The sequence below is a fragment of the Aphelocoma coerulescens genome, chromosome 11 (assembly GCF_041296385.1).
Source record: "Aphelocoma coerulescens isolate FSJ_1873_10779 chromosome 11, UR_Acoe_1.0, whole genome shotgun sequence".
Classification (NCBI taxonomy): domain Eukaryota; kingdom Metazoa; phylum Chordata; class Aves; order Passeriformes; family Corvidae; genus Aphelocoma; species Aphelocoma coerulescens.
In genome coordinates, this window is record NC_091025.1 from 7,614,719 (window position 1) to 7,634,370 (window position 19,652).

The 19,652-nt window shown below is 55.1% G+C and overlaps 3 protein-coding genes across 4 annotated transcripts in view; 1 reads left to right on the forward strand and 2 right to left on the reverse strand.

The window, feature by feature from the left end:
• Positions 1–8,407, reverse strand: part of ATP6V0D1 (ATPase H+ transporting V0 subunit d1) — a 34,556-nt gene extending 26,149 nt beyond the window's left edge. Inside the window, exon 1 of the mRNA XM_069026945.1 lies at positions 8,240–8,407. Within this exon, the coding sequence (XP_068883046.1) occupies positions 8,240–8,369 (130 nt within the window). The 5' untranslated portion in view covers positions 8,370–8,407. The remainder of the gene's footprint in view (positions 1–8,239) is intronic.
• Positions 8,408–9,252: 845 nt separating this feature from the next.
• On the reverse strand, positions 9,253–11,951 carry AGRP (agouti related neuropeptide). Its single transcript, XM_069027025.1, has 4 exons — positions 11,753–11,951; positions 10,749–10,948; positions 10,410–10,504; positions 9,253–9,795 (listed from the first exon to the last, which is right to left on the reverse strand). The coding sequence occupies exons 2-4, from the start codon at positions 10,930–10,932 to the stop codon at positions 9,604–9,606; spliced, it is 471 nt and encodes a 156-aa protein (XP_068883126.1). The 5' UTR covers positions 10,933–10,948; positions 11,753–11,951; the 3' UTR covers positions 9,253–9,603.
• Positions 11,952–13,635: 1,684 nt separating this feature from the next.
• Positions 13,636–19,105, forward strand: LOC138117073 (SNF-related serine/threonine-protein kinase-like). 2 transcript variants are annotated; one of them, XM_069027065.1, is made up of 6 exons: positions 13,636–13,709; positions 14,615–15,237; positions 16,705–16,846; positions 17,013–17,225; positions 17,316–17,453; positions 17,607–19,105. In XM_069027065.1, exons 2-6 carry the CDS (start codon positions 14,649–14,651, stop codon positions 18,439–18,441), a joined length of 1,917 nt encoding a protein of 638 aa, XP_068883166.1. In that variant the 5' UTR covers positions 13,636–13,709; positions 14,615–14,648; the 3' UTR covers positions 18,442–19,105. The 2 variants fall into 2 exon arrangements, with proteins under 2 accessions (XP_068883166.1, XP_068883165.1); XM_069027064.1 differs by having other exon boundaries at positions 13,669–13,753.
• The last annotated feature ends 547 nt before the right edge of the window (positions 19,106–19,652 follow it).

Genomic DNA, 19,652 nt, shown 5'->3' on the forward strand with positions numbered 1-19,652 from the left:
GTACCTGAAGGGGCTATAGGAGAGCTGGAGAGGTACTTTTAACATGGGCATAGAATGACAGGGCAAGGGGTAATGGCCTCAAACTGAAAGTGACTAAGTTTAGATTGGATATTAGGAAGACATTCTCCCCTGTGAGGGTGGTGAGGCACTGGCACAGGTTGCCCAGAGAAGTTCCGGATCCCCATCCCCACAATTTTTCAAGGCCAGATTGGACAGGGTTTGGAGCAATCTGGTCTGGTGGAAGGTGTCCCTGCCCATGGAAAGGGGCTTGGAACAAGACTGTCTTTAAGGTCCCTTTCAACCCAAACCATTCAATGATTCTATGAGTCCTGGATGCAGCAAAGAGAGCTCCCCATCCAACTACACATATCAAGGCTGGAGCAAAGCAGAGATCTAATCTAGATCTCTGTTCCCCAGGATAATCTGCAGCTGAACACCTGTGGTTTATTCTACCAAATCATGGTCAACTTATGCTCACACTTGCAAGGGAGAAAACATTGCCTGGGTAACTCAATCAAGTCTGCAACACGAACCTTGCCACAGAGTCAAACACCAGATCATGCCAGAACTTGGAATGTCCCTCACCTCCATGCAGCCTGCACAGGATTATTATTGATAGTAATCAATTCCTAAAGTCTTCAAAAAGCCCAGCTCATGGGCAGCACCCTGTGTGCAGAGGGTTCTGACCCATCTGTTCTGCAATTGCTTGATTTTTGAAAGATAAGACACTTACAGAGGGGAAAGCTACCTGAGCTACATCTTAATGAGTTTTTGTCCCACTTTTTAAAGCTCTCGAATTATGAGCTTTGGAGTCTGAGCAGAAATTAAGTTCCTGACAGATCAGGACTTCACTAGTTTGCCTTTAGCAGAAACTAGAGAAAACATGGAGCAAAACTGATCAAATAGTATGTTCAATGAATACGAAAGAAAAGGTCCTGGTAAGAGTATTACACCCATAAACTCAGATTGCAAGGGAGGACACAGGGAACTACAGTAGTTGCATTCATATACCTCCCACTGCAGTTTCCTGTAGTTGTGTAGAGCTCTAATGGAAGCTAAGCCTGCCCAAAAAGGCATGTGATGTTGTTTTGCAGCTATACAGGACCTTGGAGAGGAAGCAGCTATTGCATATCCTACCAGATCCGCCTTCAGTACGGAAGCTGCCAAAGCTTGTTTCCTCAAGTCCAACACCACCGGTTTGTTTTGGTGCCATCACAACCCGAAACTCTGCTTTTGAGGTTGCAAGCAGCTGCTTGGCTATCACTTGATGCTACAGATTCAGTGACACAAAAAGAAGAGTCTGCTGTACTTCCAGGACATCAGAGCTGCACTGCACCTAGACCAGAGGCACACAGGCTGCACATTGTGCGTTGCAGGCTCTCCTTCAACAACTCTGAGCAAGCTCCCATGAGCTGCTTGGCCGGAACATTTTGCCCTGCTCCATGGAAGGGTTGTCCCCCTAACTCCACAGCGTAAGAGCCAGCACATTATGTTGCAACTGGAATAAGGGCCATGTTTATATAACACTTGGAATTCATTTTAACAAGGAAGGCCAGCCACAAACTGCAGAACTAAACTTTTCTGAATCTCTTAGCATCCAAGCAGACAAAATGGAACATATTTTCCAAAAACTGGACCGGATTTATGAACCCTGACTCAGTGCATCCCACGGTGTATCAGTGCTTTACACTAGCCTGTCCTCCTCCAGCTGCTGGGCCAGTCACCAAGCCTCAGCCAAGAGGGTTTGGGAGCTTTTAATAGGACTACTCACATGTCAAGCTCCTCAGATGAGAGCAAACTAATCCCGTGGTTTCAGAAATCTGCTGCCAGAAGAGCTGTCCCAGTAGCACGGTGACTAATAAATGGACCCACTGCTGAGCAAGCCCCAAGCTCTCCAAAAGCTCAGGTTCCTCACACAAGCCTAGACTGAGCAGGAGTTGGCCTCTGGCGGCAAGAGCAGCACCTTGGCAGGGGCAGCTGCCAAAGATCCCACATGCTGCATGTCAGTAAGACACTGCCTGCAAGGTTTTTGCCGTGCCTCTTCCCCAGCTGCTGCTGAAAAGGAGGGAGATCTGCACCTACAGCCCAGTCACTCCCGATGAGCTCCTTCAGGTACTGACCAACAACAGCACATGGCCTCAGCCCAGCAATTGATTTTAAGAGATACATTGGCCTGTTTCAGCATTTTTCCAAGTGGTTCACACACTTTATGTAACAGACTGAGCCAGCATTTGGCAAGGGAGCACTTGAATGACCACAAAACTTTTGTTCTCTCTTCTCCCCCGCAAAACCTAGGAAATTATGGCCAGGTCACAGCTCCCAGAAAGCTGCCTCATGCAAGAACACAATCATCTGTCAGAATGACACCCTTTTTCAGATGGGTAGGATAGTGCTTGGGATTACCGTGACATGTACTTGCAGCCACCTCCTATCAATTCTCAGATCAGGCCCTCTGGTTTTCATGCAGCTGCCTGTACACAAGCCACAAACACAACCAGAGCTTAATTCAACAACTGCTGTGCCAACACCTTGACATTTCAGATGACATCTTCACAAGAGACTTCATATCCACACTAATGCAACTATCCTCTCCTGCAAGTTTGCTTTGACATAACAAGGAGCCAAGCCATTAGTCTGTCAGACATCTGTCAGTCAAAGCCTTTCCTGTAAGCCCCGCTCAGACAGAATGATCCATGGCCCCATCAGCTCAGACTTCCAACCCTTCCTTCTTTCCTGCTGTAACTGCATTGCAGAGCTCTGAATCAAGTTAAGGGCTCAAGCACTTCCAGGCAAGGACTGATCTGTTTTCTCACGCACAGGCACAGAACCAGCTTCCGCAACGTCTGAGCTAAACTGATGTTTTCACAAAAATTATCTGCTGTAAACCTGACATCTCCCTCCAAAGCACCTGGGGCCATCACCGCCTATATAAAAAATTAAAATATCATTTGCCATCTATCTGGCTGGAGGCAGTAACGCAGCTGAGGGATTACATAGCAGTCTGCAGATGAGTTACATCGCCCACATATCCCTTCAGGAGACTGCAGTCATTACCATTTGCCTTGTTGCTGTTTGTTTGGTCTGTTTATAGCCACCTCAGACACTCCTGAAGCTGATTCTCTGAAATCTCGCTGAAGAAGAATTCAGAGACCCTTTGTTCCCTGCAGAACTTAAGACCTTTCCTGTGGTTGCACACCACCAGCAGTGACGTGCTACCTCTTCTCTTTTGTCAGGCAGCAAATTCATCTGGGCCACAGTTAGACACAGAGATGCATCATCTTTGGCTCTTTCCTTCATCACTATCTCACCTCTGACTTTTCACCAGTTTGACATGCCCTCAGCACCAAAGAGCAGCCTGTGTTCCTAGCCCATCCCTTCCTGGGGCTGAACTCACTCCACTCAGAGCTTCAAACCTGGCACAGCCAGGTCATGTTCCACTGGGAGCCCTTCAACCAGGCAGCCCTTTCCTAATCTGTCCAAAAGACAAGATAACCCTTCCTCATCTGCATGCATCCCCAATAAGCTTTTTTCCCCCTCCAAAAGCAGACTGCTCTAAGTCACTCTGCAACCTTAGAAGTGCAGCACCTGGTGCAGGGGTTAAGGGAGAGGCAACAAATCACTCAGAAACTAAAACAAACAGGGCAGAAAACAGTCTCATGATGCAGGAGCTGACAGCTGAGGAAAAACAAGATGAAAGCACTGACAGGCTGCCGAGCAGCAATACCTGCCAGGAAACCCAGACACCATCATCATCTAACAAGGGGCAGGACAGACACAAACAAGGGCTGAAGCTACACCAGTACCGGAGAAGTTGACCTTAGCTGCTGCTTGAAGTTTAGCTAGGAGAAGCTCTGAAGCAGGTCTCTGCCTGGTAAAGGAGGCCAGAACAAACAGCAAAGCACCTCTGCTGAACCCTGCAGGAAGCCAGTGACCACACTGTTTGTTTGCCACCATCATCTAGCAGGCTATGGAAGTGCCATCTTTCTTCCAATAAATGATGTTTTCCTGGAGCTTGTTTTAACAGGACAGTTGATGAAACAGCCACAGCCAGTGGTTACACCCATACAGGATGCAGGACAAAGCAGCAGGACAGCATTTTGGACACTGTTCTGTTGCTGCACGAGCAGTCAGCATTCAGAGGACAGGAATGGTCTGTACTCTCCTCCTGTGTGTGTACATTCTGCCTCCTCTGGCAGGAGAAAGCTCTTGGGGCCAGGGAACAGTCCTGCTGCACAGTCCCAGCACACTGGGGTCAGCTTTTCACACAGGGCTCCAAGACATCAGGAGAGTGACAAACCAATGAAAGGTCCCCACCACATTATGGCTTGGCTTCTACACCCCCTGAGTTCAGACTGAACCACTCTCAGAGCTCACAGTGGATCTAAGCCTGGTTATGCTTTGCGACCATCAAGTGGCCTCTCCTTGCTTGGTAGTACAGTAAAGAAGTTGCATAGGAAAGGATCTGTGCTGTTCCCCCTACAGCCAGGAGAATACCATGAGCTCCACCAAAAGCACTCTTGAAGCCAGCCTGGAGCTCTGCAACATCCCTATACATGAGAGGACACACAGCCCATGTGGTTATGCTGAAAGAGAAGCCCACCTCCGGCCTTCTGGGGCCTAAATTCCAGGACCACAGTGACAAAATGGAAGAGACAGGTAGCACAGTCTCTCCTGCTCTTCTCTCAGTGAAAGGAGATGTGCTGAACACCTCAAAGGAAGTGGCAGCCTGTGGGGGAGAAAAAAGATCCTCGGGACAATGAAAACAAAAGCACACACTGCAGTCAGCCTGGTGTGCAGAAGACAAACTCCATGGACAGATCCCATTCCTCCACGTGCACAGCACTGTTTCCATGGCATCCAAGTTCCCAGCTGTGCCAACAGCATGGACCGAGGCACAAGCACACACAGAGTGGTGGTGCTGGAGATGCACAGTCTCTGGAAGGCCTCTCCCAAAAGAGGCACACAAGCTTGAGCCAACTTCCCTCCACTCCTCAGCCTCATCACCCAGCTAGAAGGTGACACGTCCTGCTGCTGGATTTCACCCACCAATCACCTCTACAACACTGGCAGATCAGAAAGAAAGCAGCTTTCTACACTGTTGCTGTGGAAGCAAGAAGTAGTAACAACAGGAGGCTCATGAACACTGGCCTAAGGGTAAAGACATTCCTGGTGCAAGATGCTTTTGGGTACTTCTTGGGCTCCACATGCTTTTTACAGAAGGCAGCTTTGCAGACCAACAGTAAAGCCAGTTGATAACCCACATTCCAGGCCCAGACTGAACTCTGCTGCTTAAAAGCATAACCATCGTTCAACTGCATCAACAGCTTTTCATTCTCCTGACAGAATATCAGACCTCCTACAAGCCACCACAGCTCGAGGAGCTGTAGATGACTCACCAATCTTTTGACAGTAGAAATCTGGGTGACTCGTAAGTTTGGTTGCCCCAGATGCCACTCGAGCACAAATTCATGCTCACACCAGTGGAGCAGAGGAAAGCAGCTCCAGGTCCTTCACTGACACCTTGTGTCAGAAGCAGGAACTGGATACAACAGCGACCACCAGGCAGGTTGCAAATGCTCCCAGCTCGGGTGTACGGCATAGGGCCTCTGGCTGAGAAACAACCAGAGTACCAGGGCTTTCAAAGCCGAAAGAAGGGATTAAACGTGTTATTGCTAAAGGCTTTAAGAGAAAGCTTAAGCCAAAACAGTTCTCACACACACCCCCTCAATCCTGGACATGTTTTTCCACACTTCTTAAGGCCAGCTCAGGAGCCTGCCTGACCACAGACAGCCCATTTGGCTCTCTGTTTCTGACTCAGCAAGAAGGGAGAGCTTGGATCAGGTTACCTTGTGATCAGACAAGCAGAGACAACAGAGAATCATGCAGAAAAGCATGATTTCCTCCCTTCCAGCAGCACTAAACTGCCAGCCTAAGTCCTGAAGGAGAGAAGTCAATCCTTTTATGCTTCCAGACCGATCTGGGCACACCAGAGGGAGCAGCATTTCAGACCTGGAACATCCTCCAAGCAGCCAGATACCCAATTCCCAGGGCCAGATCTGGAACAGGCTTGGTCCTTCAGGCCTTCTCCATGGCCAAGGCAATCACTTGCTCCAGGACTGGAACTAACTGCAGAGCCAGACACGTGAGAGGTGGCAGTGAAGACAAAACAGACAGTAGAGAAGAATGTATCAGTAATTTATGCCCCAGTACTTATTTTGGCTGCTAATACATCAGCCACTGCCTGGATTTAGTACAGACGAGCATCTGGGAAAGAAAGAAACACATTAAAAGTCTGTGGAGCACAGAAAACAAGTACTGAAATGGGAAAATCGGCACTAAAAGGACAGAAGAAAGAAATGGTTTGACCAGAGACCTATGTAAGCAAAGAAGAACAACGCTCCCTTGAAAGAAAATCTCTTTCCAAAAGCATGCTAAGCAGGAGCACAGCGAGCCAAGTGAAGGAGGAACAAGATTTGCAGTGAATTTGGAAGAGCCTTCAGGTTCTGAATGAAGCGTGACCAGGAGCACAGCAGTGGTTGCCACCAGAGAGCTGCTGGGGACAGAACAGCCCAATACCACGACAAACATACGGGAACTCCAACGTGACCCATTCCAAATGCAGCCAACACCACTCCAAGGGAGAACTAGGTTTAAGCAGCTTGGTTCAGAAAGCAAGAAATTGAGAGAAAAGAGAAGTTCCAAGTACAGGAAGACTCCAAAGAGGAAGTTATCTGCAGGAAAGGTGAAAAAGTCACAGTTCAGGGCATGCTGAGACATGTGACTACCAAGAGAGCAGAAGTAACTCCCACTGCTCTCTTTCAGGTCATGGGCTCCACAGCAGGAATGACAGTGACTGCTGCAAGCAAAGAGCTGCAAAAAAAGAGAAGTGAAAAAGGAGCTTCTGTCCTAAGTAAAAACATCTTGGGAATTTTTAAGGTAGAGACTGGGGCACCACACAGCACTCTGTTCCCATTCTGTTGTTATCTGAAGTGAGCAGATCCAGGTAACTTGTATCCAGGGTTCAGCTGGCCAGGGATTCATCTAAACAGTCAATTTCAATTAACCACTCAGCAATGACTATCCAGATAAAACTGATGCTTAACTAATATTTTTAGAAGAAAGAATGATCCAATAATTATAGTTCCACTAATCAAAACAACCAACATCTCTGGATACCTGTGTTTCTAGTTTATGTCAAGACAGGCCTGGTTTTAATCTTTGTGATTTGTGATCCAGGTTCTGGACACCAAAGAGCGAAAACTGCTAAGGAGGTCACTGATCAGAGGAACAGTTTAGCACCAACTAATTAAGGTGATGAGCTGACCACAGGTGATCATAGAACTGGAGAACAGTCTGGGCTGGAAGGGACCTTTAAAGGCCATGTAGTCCAACCGTCTGCAATGAGCAGGGACATCTTCAATTAGACCAGGTTGCTCAGAGCTCCATTCAACCTGGCCTTGAATGCTTTCAACAATGGGGCACCCACCACCTCTCTGGGCAACCTGTGCCAGTGCTTCATCACCCACACTGTGAAAAAAAAAAAACCTCACAGTTCTCTAAGTTGGTACACACTGATCTAGAAAAAAAGATAATGGCTGGAAATCAGAATCAGCCTCAAAAGAGATCTCAAGATCACAGGCAACGTGTAATTCACTGGTGAATTTACTCAGATGTGCACTAGATTTTTTTCCACTAGTGATCCTTCAATAACAGCAGGTACTTTCCTAGGTGACCTGATCTCCTTAAAAACTAATCACGGGTATCAGGGATCTTAGATTATGCCAATAACCTTATTTCAGACCTTAAAAAGGCCTCCTGCCCTTTTGGGAGTGAAGGCACTAACAAGTCTCACCAGCAACACCTGTCAAAACCCACCAGGCCCCCAAAACACGCAGGGCACAGCTACACGGCCACCTCAAGAAAGCAGTGGGAGCCCAAGCTCCCTTAAACCGCTGTATCAGCTGCTGCAGTCACACGGCCGGGCTGACCGGGAAACTGAGTCAGATGAGGCGGGGTGGGGGGACAGGACGGCACACGAAGTGCGTCCTCAGCCATGGGGTGAAAAGGGAACAGCGCCTAATAAACGCCGCTATCGGCTCTTTTCCCCACTGCCAGGCAGCCCCTCGCCTCCCCACAGCCCCTCACCATCTCCCCTCAGCCCACAGCCTGGCCATTCCCCTCAGGACGGCAGGGAGGGGGGGGCTGTTCCCGCTCGCCCCAGGCCTCCACCACCACTCACCCTCCAAGCTCTCGCACTGAACCAGGTTCACGTAGTCGCCTTGCCGGAGTACCCCCGCTTTAAAGCCGCGCACCAGCCCTTCCAGGTACCCGTTATCCACGTTAAAATAGAGCTCCGGGAAACACGACATGGCGGCGGCGACGAGACGGGAGCACTACCGCCCGCCGCCTCACGTGACTCGCGGCGGGTCACGTGGCCGCGCCCCCTTCCCGGCAGCCATTGCGGGGCGGGAACGGCCTGAGGCGGTGGCGGCCGCCATAACTCTGTGGCCGCCGTACCCCGGCTCCGGCCGCCCAGCGCCAAGCGTGAGGTTCCCCTTCACTACATCCAAGCCACCATGAGTGATACTGGCAGAAGAAGAGCACAAGTAAAGCTCGCAATGCCGCCTCCTGCCGATACACCACTCCTACTAGTCAGGGCAGGTCCTGCATAGCCAGGTAAAGGGCTATGCAGGAGCTGCTCTGTAACAAAATAAAACAATTTTTTGATGTAGAAGTGTTGCAAAATGTGGGATACGTCAAGGTTATCTTAAGGCTGGATGTTCTTTGATGTAAGACCTCTGTATACTTTCAAGCCTAATCAGGAAAAAATCAGTGGAACAGGCAGCAGCCAGCATCCCTCACTCAAGGATATCCTGGAACAAGCTTTAAGAGTGTAGTAAGTCAAGATGTTGGTATATGCCAATGTGTACATTGTTAACCTGGCGAAATACTCCATGTCCATGTATCCTAGAGCTGAACTATGTTCATTGTAACACTAAAAATCACTCTACGGGTCAGAAAGACTCTGCCCAGGTGATGACCCTTCCCCTGAGCACGAGTGGAAGTTACCTGCAGTTACATGATTTCTATGGAAATTACTAACCAATCTTAATAGAGGGGCTGTGCTTGGGAAATTACTAAGCCTGAACTTGTCAGTGTAAATAATGGCAGGGAGAGTCCGGTGGGGTGTGCTGGGTTTGTGGAATAGCACCGAGCACCCCGGCTGGGGCAGCTCTGAAATAAACAGTCCATGTCTCTCTGGAGCGTGTCACTGTGGGCTCGGTGCACACCGAGGAACAAACCCGATTTTATGAGCAACAGCAGCATAGCCAAAACATCACCTGGGGCACCCCGGCTGCTGAAACACCACTTATGTAGCCAGGAAAGGCACATTTGGTTTGACATGGATGTGTCCTGGAGTGTCGGCTGTGTGGACACTGTGCCCAGGCCGTCGTCACCTTGCTGCCACCCCTCTCCTCTGAGAGCCCAGGCGGACACATCACACCATTCCCACTCCGCAGTGGCTTTTGCAAAGGGCTGGTTTATTGGAGCTGCAGAGAAGGAGGCACACGCAGGGGCGAGGAGCTGGCAGCCCCATGGGTGTTAGTTCTTGCCGCAGGGGAAGTTGGTGCTGATTTTCCGGCAGTAGCAAAAGGCGTTGAAGAAGCGGCAGTAGCAGGTGGCACAGGGGTCGCAGCAGGGGATCTGGTGGCCGAGGCAGGACTCCAGGAGACGGACGCAGCGGCGGGGGGAGCGCTCCTCACGGCCTGCAGCTTGCAGTTCTGTGGATGATGCCTGCAGGGGAAAGAGGAGGAAGAGGAGGGAAAGAGCCAGTCCTGGACCACTGTGCCAGCAAATGAACTGCGTGGGAGAGAGCCAAGTGTGGCTGCTGAAACCTGGCATTGCCAGCAGCAGAGGCTTCTGTTGTTTTCAACTCCAGGCTCTATTTTCTGTTGGAAATCACTGCTGAACCCTGTGGACTCTCTGCAGGCATTGCTGCCTCATCCATGGTGTCTCAAGGCCTTTCTGCACACATTTCTTTTCAAGCACGGCCTGGATGGTGCTGTGCCTTCTGCCCAAACAGAGGCACCGGGGGCTGAGCCAGGCAACACAGGGCACTGCCCAGTGAGCTCCTGCTCTGCAGAGGTTTCCTGGGCTGCGCTTGAGGTTAATTAAATGAATTACAGGAGCACAGCCTTGGACCACTCTCCTTTGAGTGCTGGAGCCCCTTGCAGGTCTGGGCAGCCTCAGCTCATCCCAGCTCCTCAGGTGATGGACAGATAGTCCCATCCCAGGCAGCCCCATGCTGGGCTCCAAACCCCCCAGCCTCAGGGACACAGAGAAGGCTGCTGTGGCCTGAGGCTGCCCTGCTCTTTGGGGTGTCTGTAAGAAAGCTCAGGGATCCATACCTGTGGTTCCAGCAGGCTGCCTCTCTGCACAAGGTCACCATCAGCTTCTTGGACCCTCAGGGCCATCTGCTCAAACCCCAGCCTTGGGAGAGTTCCTACGAGATACAGAGAGGCTGGACAAGGAGGCTGCTGGCAGGTCAGCTGATTCTTCTCCCTTTGCTCGTGTGTCCCCACAAAAAAAAGGCCCCACTCCCTGTGGGCTGCCAGGCTGCTCTCACTAGCCAGGGCCAGGAGAGGCTATGCTGCTTTAAGGGGATCCCCACTTCAGTTTTGGGGCCGTGGGCTTTCCAGCGAGCAGCTGGTGGGGGTCAGTGAAGAGCAGGTGGCCACAGGACTCACCTGCCGGCTCTGCAGACACCTCCTTGACTTTCCGCTGCAGGCTGGTGTGGCGGGCTCTGTCCACCCCCTCCAGCCCGCCACTCGCCTTCTGCAGGTGGCCACAGCTGAGGTCAGCAGCCCTGAGATCCAGGACAGCCTGGATCCCCTGCAGCAGCCCACAGCACAGCAGCAACACGTTCAGCATGGTCCTGGGGGACAACCTGTGCAGAGGGGCCCGGCCAGCATCAGCTCACCTGCTGGCAGCCGGGCCTGTCCCCTCCACTGCCATCACCTCCACAGCCCGAGAAGTGCTGTGTCAGCAAGGGGCAGCCTCTGCCAGCACAGCCACTGCTCCCAGCTGTTTGCTCCCTTGGACTTGAGAGCCTTTTTTTTGGCCCAGAGACACCTGGGAGCAGGATCCCCCAAAGCTATCTCATGTGCTGTGGGGCACCCCACATGTGAGCACATTCATGATCTCCCCACAGAAAGGGATGACCAGCAGAGAATGGACTGAGATCTGAATGGACTTTTTTGTGGCAGTTCAGGTTCTTCTGCCCCACCAGACCATTGAGGTGCACAGTGTGTGGCCAAAACAGCTGACACGGCTCCTGCCGGGCTCTGAGCCTGGAAGTGCCACTAGAATCTGTGTGCTGGCTAGGGAGAAAGACCACGGCACACACGGCTGGGGGACAGGAGAAGCTGCAGGGTTGGGCTGTGGGCTTTGGGGGCCTGAAGGCTCTAAAAAGTACGTGACCTCTTTGGGAGCAAAAGAAAAGGGGCCAGGAGGTGATACCTCAGTTGCTGCTGTCAGCCAAATCCTGGGAAACCCTGTGCCTTCTGCTTGGGCAGCCTTGAGGTTCCAAACCTGTCTCCACCTGCCCAATGCTGGCCACTCCTCATCTCCCCATCCCACAAAACCACTCAGCTCTTTGCTGGGAGAGACCCCTCTGCAGTGTGGGGAGCCCCACAGCCATGGGTGTTAGACCCCGCACACTCCCAAGACCCTTCCCGTGGTAAGCACTGACCTTTCCGAGCAGAGAGAGGGATTGCCGTTCGCTGCTCCACTGAGCTCGCTGGAAGCGCCACTACCGCTCTGCCTCAGTGTCCTCCTCCCCACACGCTTACTGGGATTTATATCGGCCTTTTATTAATTAAGTGCTGCAGCCACATGACTCCACTAACTACCAGGTAGGTGGGAGTCTCTGGAAAACGGGCATTGTCTGGATAAAGAGGCAGCCAGTGGGGTGATGCATGGGAGGGGGGACTCCTGCTTTGTGCCTTGCACAGCTGCAGGAAGGAACAGATCCCTGTTAGCTCCAAACTCCCAAGTTTCTTGGAAGCGATTCCCCACTGTCCTTGCAGACCAGTTCCCTTTCCAGCCCACTTCCCTTTCCAGCACCGAGGCTGCAGCCTGAGGACATCTCCTAGTTCCCAAATAGAGAAATAACAGGGCTACAGTCTCCTCACCAAAACCACACCAAGCTTGACTGGTTTTCAAATGGAATGTTGCCTATCTGTATCTCCTGGCAAGCATCCAGTCATAGTCCAGAGCCTCCAGAAGTCCTCCAGCTCCTGACCACTCGCCATCTGCAGATTCTCCAGGCTTCCACCTGTGATAACTGCATCTCTTACTCATGTCTCATTTGGAAAACCTGCATCTCCCCAGAGCCAGGCTCTTTTGAGGAACACTTGTGGCCTTGAGTGGCTTCAGCCCTGCAAGGAATTGGAGGATTAAGACATAATAGGAAAGGTTCAGCAGACTGTGACCTACCCAGCAGGGAAGGCTGGCAGCCCAGGCTCTGCCCTCACCAGGCTGCTCTGAGACCAGAAGGACGCCCCAGGCCTCCAAGCACATCCCCAGCAGAATGTGAGCCACTGCTCCTGGCTGCAGCACCATCCCTGGGGCTCTTTGCAGGCTTCCTTGCTCCTACATCCCCTGTCCTGGCATGATCTGATTCCTGCTGCATTTGAGGGACAGGCTGAGCAGGCACAGAACCAGCGAGGAGCGCATCTGCCTTGTGTAATTTTCTCCAGCTGTAAGTGGCTGCTGGCATCACTCAGCACCCATCTGGGTGCCCCAATGCACAACACCAAGTCAGGACCCCTGCCACAGCACCTGGATGCCTCTGGCACCCCACATTCTTGGACAGACTCATCTTGGGTAAGAGGCAGCTTTGGCAGCCCTTTCCATTCCCAAGGCTCAGGTGGATGCCGAGTGTCCCATCCAGCCTCAGCTCCTCCAGCTCCAGCCCTGGGGACTCCGGGTCCGCAGTCCACGCTGCCCCGGTCCCCGCTGACACCAGCCCCCGCACGGAGACCTCAGCACAGCTCATTAGGGCCTGTTTGCAGCCGGCGAGGCCGCGGGCCAGGACTTCTGGGAAGGCATTAGCGGGAACGAGGGCGGCCGCGCTGAGAGCTTTTTAATCTGCAGGAGCAACATCTGTTTTGTGCGCATCCCGAAGGCCAGTAACGAGCTAAATGAGGCGGCCGGCCGCTCGCCGGGCCGCTTCCAAGAAAAGAGGGCTTAAAGCGAGGGAGAAAGGGGGGCCAGGGCTGCGCTCCCAGCTCAATGGTTCAGACTCCAGCGGGAGTGGGAGCGGGTGATGGAGTGGGTCAGTGGCACAGCAGAGATGCCCGTGATGGGGCATCCCAGGCAGGAGCCCCCAACAGCGGGACCCTCGGGAGACAAGCCCGGGCTGGGGGCTCTCCCTCTCCTCCTGGAAGCATCCAGGCAGGCGGGCGGCTCATTTAGCTCATCACCAGCCCTCGTTACCGCTAAGGCCAACCGAGTCCCCGCTACCCAAAACAGGCAATAACGAGCCGGGCCGCGGGAGCTGCCTCTCAGGAGCTGCGATGACCATCACCCCGGCCTCAGCCCCGCCGGGCCGGGCCCTTTAAGGCGCGATCCCGGAGCCGCCCTGACGTCAGCGGGGCGGGCGCGCCCGGGCACCGCAGCCCCGGCGGTCGCAGCTCCGCGCCCCGGTGAGTGCGGCTCCGCCGGGGCGCACCGGGTGACAGCGGCTGGGGTGGGTGTCGGGGTGCCCGGGGCGCCGTAGGGGGAGCATGGGGGTGCCCAGGGTGCTAAGGTCTGGAGGTGAGGGCGTGGGGGTGGCACGGATGTTGGGGATCGGAGATGGGGATACGGGAGTGACAGGGGTGCTGGAGACCTGAAGGTTGGCGATATGGGGGTGGCTCGGCGTGTTGGGGGCTGGAGATGGAAGTGTGGGGGTGCCCAAAGGTGCTAGGTAGTGGAGATGAGCATATTGGGGCAGCCAGGATGCCAAATACCTGGAGGTTGGTATTATTGGGGTGCCCAGGATACGGGGGTCTGGGAGTATGGGGTGACAGGGGTGCTGGCCATTTGGAGGTAGGGATATGGAGTGCTTAGGCTTCTGGGAACCAGGAGAAGGGGATATGGGGATGCTCAGGGTGATGAGGGACTAGAAAAGGGACTAGAGGCAGGGGTATTGAGGTGCCCAAAATGCTGCAGTTCTGGACACCTGGAGGAGAGGGTATCAGGATGTCCTGGGATGCTGGGAAGTAGAGGGGTGTACTGGGATGTCCAGGATGCTGGGAACTAAAAGGGAGGGTGTTGGAGTGCTCAGGATGCTGGGGACCTGGACGTGGGGATTATGGGGTACCCTAGGATACTCAGGAGATGGAAGATGGAAGTATGGATATCTCCAGAGTACTAGGAACTGGAGGTGGGATACAGATGGGTGTCAAGGTCCCAGGATGGGGACTGGGAGGTGGAGTGTCAGGGGTGCACAGGCTGCTGGAGACTCTGATGTCCTGGCAGTCCTGGTGTCAGCAGTGCTGAGGGACCTGGTATTCGGGGACACCCCATCCCTCACCCCACATTGCTCAGCATCTCCTCCATCCCACAGCGCCTGATGCCTGTCCCCACCTGACGACACTGCCATGGCCGGGGCACAGGGCTGCGGCGAGGGCAAGATCGCGGGGCTGTATGACCTGGAGCGCACGCTGGGCAAGGGCCACTTTGCGGTGGTGAAGCTGGCCCGGCACGTCTTCACCGGGCAGCGCGTGGCCGTCAAGGTGATCGACAAGAGCAAGCTGGCGGGGGAGGCGGCGGGGCAGCTCCTGCAGGAGGTGCGCTGCATGAAGCTGGTGCAGCACCCCAACGTGGTGCGCCTCTACGAGGTCATCGACACCCACGCCAAGCTCTACCTTATCCTGGAGCTGGGCGACGGCGGGGACATGTTTGACCACATCATGCGGCACGAGGGCGGCCTGACTGAGCCGCGGGCCAAGCACTACTTTGCCCAGATCGTCCACGCCATCTCCTATTGCCACAAGCTCCACGTGGTGCACCGCGACCTCAAGCCCGAGAACGTGGTCTTCTTCCAGGAGCAAGGGGTGGTCAAACTCACCGACTTTGGCTTCAGCAACCGCTTCCAGCCTGGCAAGATGCTCACCACCAGCTGCGGCTCCCTGGCGTACTCGGCACCAGAGATCCTGCTTGGGGACGAGTATGATGCCCCGGCTGTTGGTAAGAGCTGTGGGGTGCCCTGGGGACCTGCCTCCCTTCTGTCCCTTGCCTTGGGCATGGTTCTGCCAGCTGGGTACTACCTCCCACTTGGCCCCTTACACTAGGAGCACATGGTGGCACTGCTGTCCCTGCAGGGAGCAAGCCTGTCCCTTGGGTGCTTGGCTGCCCAGTCCTGCCCTGGCACAACAGGGTCCTCTCTGCAGAGAGAGACCATCCCAGCATCCACAGAGATCCCACTGAGTGATGGCTGCTGGAGAGGGGAAAAAGCCCAAGCAGGCTGTGAGCCTGGCACGGCATCTGCCAGGAGAAGCAGTGTGAGGATACAGCTGCCAGCAGTCTGGCACTGGTGGTTACTTGGCGGGGTGAGGCCGGAAGGAAATCTGCTCGGGATGCTGCTGTTTGGGCGGAGGAGCTCCGAAAGTTTCCTTTGCTCCATCCCCGCCCAGAAAGCCACTTCCTCTCCATGGCTCCCAGTGCCCTTCCTTCCCTGGCCAGGGTGCAGGGGTCTGGGGAGACTGTCCCAGGGCACAGGGAGCTGGGCTCGGGGCTCCAAGAGGCTCTGCTGTGACACAGGGGATGTGGGAGGGAAGCAGGATCCAAGCTGGCTGTCTGGCTGGAATTAGGGCAGGAGGATTTAGCAAAGCAAAACACGAGCCCTTAAAGGCAAAAGCCCAGCGTTGGCTCAGGGAAAGGCGGATCCCGAGTTGAAAACAAGGCTAGCTTATGGAGACTGTAGAAAAACAAGCTGGTGGCGCTGCAAAGGGAAATGAAGGGAGAAAACCGATGCAGATGAGAAATTTTCGAGCACTTGACTTAAGCAGCTGAAGGTATTAACAGAGTGCCCCACGGCATGCTCAGCATCCTAAACCCGCACATCTGCAGGAATTTGTGTTCTGGGCAGGAGGAGCCAGGGAAGATGCTTCTAGCTCCGTCCCTGTCCCCAGGACAGGGCAGCGATCGTGCTCCAGCTGGTCCCCATGCAGCTGGAGAGCCCAGATCGGTGCTAGGTCCCTCTCCCATTGCTGTAGTGTCTCCTAAGGCACAGCCCAGTGCCAGGATGGTTGTGGTGGGATTTGATTTCCTCAGGAAGCTGAGGAATGACGTGCAATCATGCCGTGGGTGGGTGTGTGACTAGGGGGGAGAGGGGAGAGGGCAGAGCTCAGGGCTGGCCTTCCCATCCCTGCCTGGACAAGGTGATAACACCTCATCTGCTTTGGTTAAGTCCCTTGAGACCTGCTTGGATGTGGGGATGGGAAGGTCCTTCCCTGCCTTGGTGGGAGTGTGGTCCCCCTGTCTATGGGGCAAGACCTGGGAGCTGTTATCTCCAAGGAACATCCCAGTGAGCCCTGGTGTCTGCTGGATCAGCACTGGGGGCTGGTGGTGCTGCCCCTCGAGGGTCTGTGTGGTGGGGAATCTCTCCTGGGCCACGGTGAGTGCAACCTGAACTGCTGCTGCTGTTTCTTGCAGACATCTGGAGCCTGGGGGTCATCCTCTACATGCTGGTGTGCGGCCACCCCCCCTTCCAGGAGGCCAATGACAGCGAGACCCTCACCATGATCATGGACTGCCGCTACACCGTCCCCCCACACATCTCGGCACAGTGCGCTGAGTGAGCACCACCCCCTCACTACCCCCCAGACCTTGACTTGCTCCCCCGGGGTGGGTGCCCCAGCTCTGGCAGATGCCTGGGAGCTGAGGTGGGAAGAGTGGGTAAAGCTGCTTACTTTGGGGTTCAGCCAGTGCTGCAGGGTTGCAGCATCACTCCTTTCCCCCAGTCTCATCTCCAGGATGCTGCAGCGGGACCCGAAGCAACGAGCATCCCTGGAGCAGATCGAGGGCCACACGTGGCTGCAGGGGGTGGACCCGTCCCCTGCCAGCCGCTCCCTGCTGCCCCTCACGTCCCACAAGCGCGTGTCTGAGGAGGAGCACGAGATCATCCTCCAGGCCATGATATGCGGGAACATCGCGGATCGGGACACCATCCAGGAGTGAGTGACAGGATGCCAGGGTGGGAGCCCCTTCAGGTCCCCCCAAGCATGTCCCTTGTGTGCTGATGCAACTCCCTCGGTCCCACACAGGGCGCTGGAAGCCAACCGCTACAACCACATCACAGCCACGTATTTCCTGCTGGCGGAGAGGATGCTGCGGGAGAAGCAGGAGAAGCAGGGCCACCGCCTCAGCCTCGTCTACAACCTGGCCAAGGAGGTGCAGAGCAGGTGAGCCCTCCTGCTGCCCCCTGTCCCGTGTCCCCCTCTCCACCATCCTGGGTCCCCAGTGCAGGGTCTTGGCCGGTTCCCTGTCCTTTTCCTTGCCACAGCCCTTGTGATGCCCAGCTGGATACTGACACCTCCCTCTCTCCCCTTCCTCAGGCCCAACTTGTCAGACACATTTGGCTCTGCGGGCAGCGCCGGCAGCCTCCTGCCCTTCACGGAGACAAGCAGCCTCGTCGGGGGGTCCCGACTGCCCCCCGGAGGGGACATTGGCGGCCGGCAGCCCACCGGGACCCTGCTGAAGGTCCCTGCTGTTGACACCACCATCACCAAGAGCACCCCGGCTCTGCAGCAGATCTGTGAGGAGGAAGAGGAGGATGAGGAGGAGGAGGAGAGGCCCAGCGCCATGGAGAGGAAGAGCAGCTCGCTGAATCAGGAGCAGATGCGAGCCTTCCTGCGTGCCCACCGCCTGCCCGGCCGCGGGGAGGTCTGGGGGCCGGGGGTGGAGCTGGGCGGCCGGAGCGGGCGCGCGGGGGCGGCCTGGGCTGGGAAGGGAGTGAGCGGGGCCCGGGGTCCCCTGGTGCTGCGGGGAAATGGAGCTGAGCCCCCGAGGAGGGAAGAGGACACAGAGCTTGGGGGCTCCTCGGCAGAGTTCCCCGAGGAAAGGGGAGCTGTCCTGTCACCTCAGAGCAGCAGAGTTTCCCAGGTTTTGGGGGCAGAGACGACCCCTGCCACCGTCCCGAGTCGTGCAGACACGCCTCCAGCGCAGGGGGAACAGACCAGCCCGGCCCAGCAGTCGGTGGAGAGCTCAGGCCTTGAAGGGGGCGCAGAGAGCGTGATCAAGCTGGACCCGGGCAAGAGCAAGGGGGGCAGCCTGCGGGACAGGCTCCTGCAGTTCCCGCTCTGCGAGAAAGCCCTGGCCTTCAAACTCCGCCCGGGCTCCAAGGAGAGCCTCCTCTCGCTGGGGCAGTTCAACTGCTGCCATGTCATTTAAAGCCCTGGGACTGGCCCTGCTGTGGGGTCTGGGAGGGCACCCACTCCCCTGCCTTTGGTCTGCCGGTGGCTGTGGGGCTGGCGGGGGGCACAGTGCCCTGCTTTGTCACCCGCGGTGGCCACCCTGATAGCACCCACCCCTGGAACCCGCTGTGACAGACCATCCCCCGGACAGGCCTGCCCAGGGTGAAGCAGACTGGGGTCCATCCCTGCACCAGCCAGTGCATCCCCAAACCCCTGGGACAGCTCCATGACTCTGCTGGGATGGGATGGACCATGACACTTTTTTAACTACTAGAAATAATTTTTTTAAATAGTCTATTTTAATGTAATTAAATAGAGATTGCTATATCCCCCCAAGTCCCCCCAGTGCCCCAGCCCCACAGTGTGCGTGGCCCGGGGCTGGGCTGTCCTGCCTGCAGCCCCCCCCGCCAGCCCCGGCCGGGGCCAGGCACAGCCCGGCCCGTGACCCCAGGCCGTTCCCTGGGCCTCCTCTGCAAATAAGCTTCCTATTTATTATCTCTTTGTTTTCTTGCTGGCAAGAAATGAATGACGACAGAGGCGTGGGCCAGAGCTCAGCCTGAGCCGTGGCGCATGCGCGTGGAAGGATCGGAGCCGCTGGGAAGCAAAGTTTGTAAGGACAATAAAATAAGCTCGTGGGTTGATGTGGGTGCAGCGTTGTTGCAAAAACATCACTGTCCCCCCAGTCAGAGGGCCAGGGATGGCTTCCATGGCACCAGGGGTGACTTCAAGGGAGCATCCGCCTGAGCTGGAGTGGGCAGGAGCCCAGAATGGAGCCCAGAGCAGGCACAGAAGGGAGTAAGAACAGGGATGATGAACACCCAAAGGTGAGGGAAGGCCTGGGCATGCCAGAAGGCTGGTGGAGGGTGCTACACATCCCCATGAGAGTCAACCACACTCAGGGTGCCTCCAATAGCTTCCCACTCTCTCAGCCTGGAGCCACCCCTGAGCTCCCTGTTTCAAGCCCAGCCTGGACTTCCTTCCCTCCAGCTCTGCTGTGCCGCTTCCTTTTCTATCCGTCTTTCTCCCTCCTTTCAGATGTACCTCCAAATAATCTGTCCTCATCATCCAACATGAGATCTCTCATGAGATCTCTCTGGGTGGTTGGAAGAATGGAGCGGTGCTGTGTGGGTCTAAGATGGGATGGAGCCAACTCTGGAGAGCTTGGGGAGTTGGTGGTGGGAAAAGAAG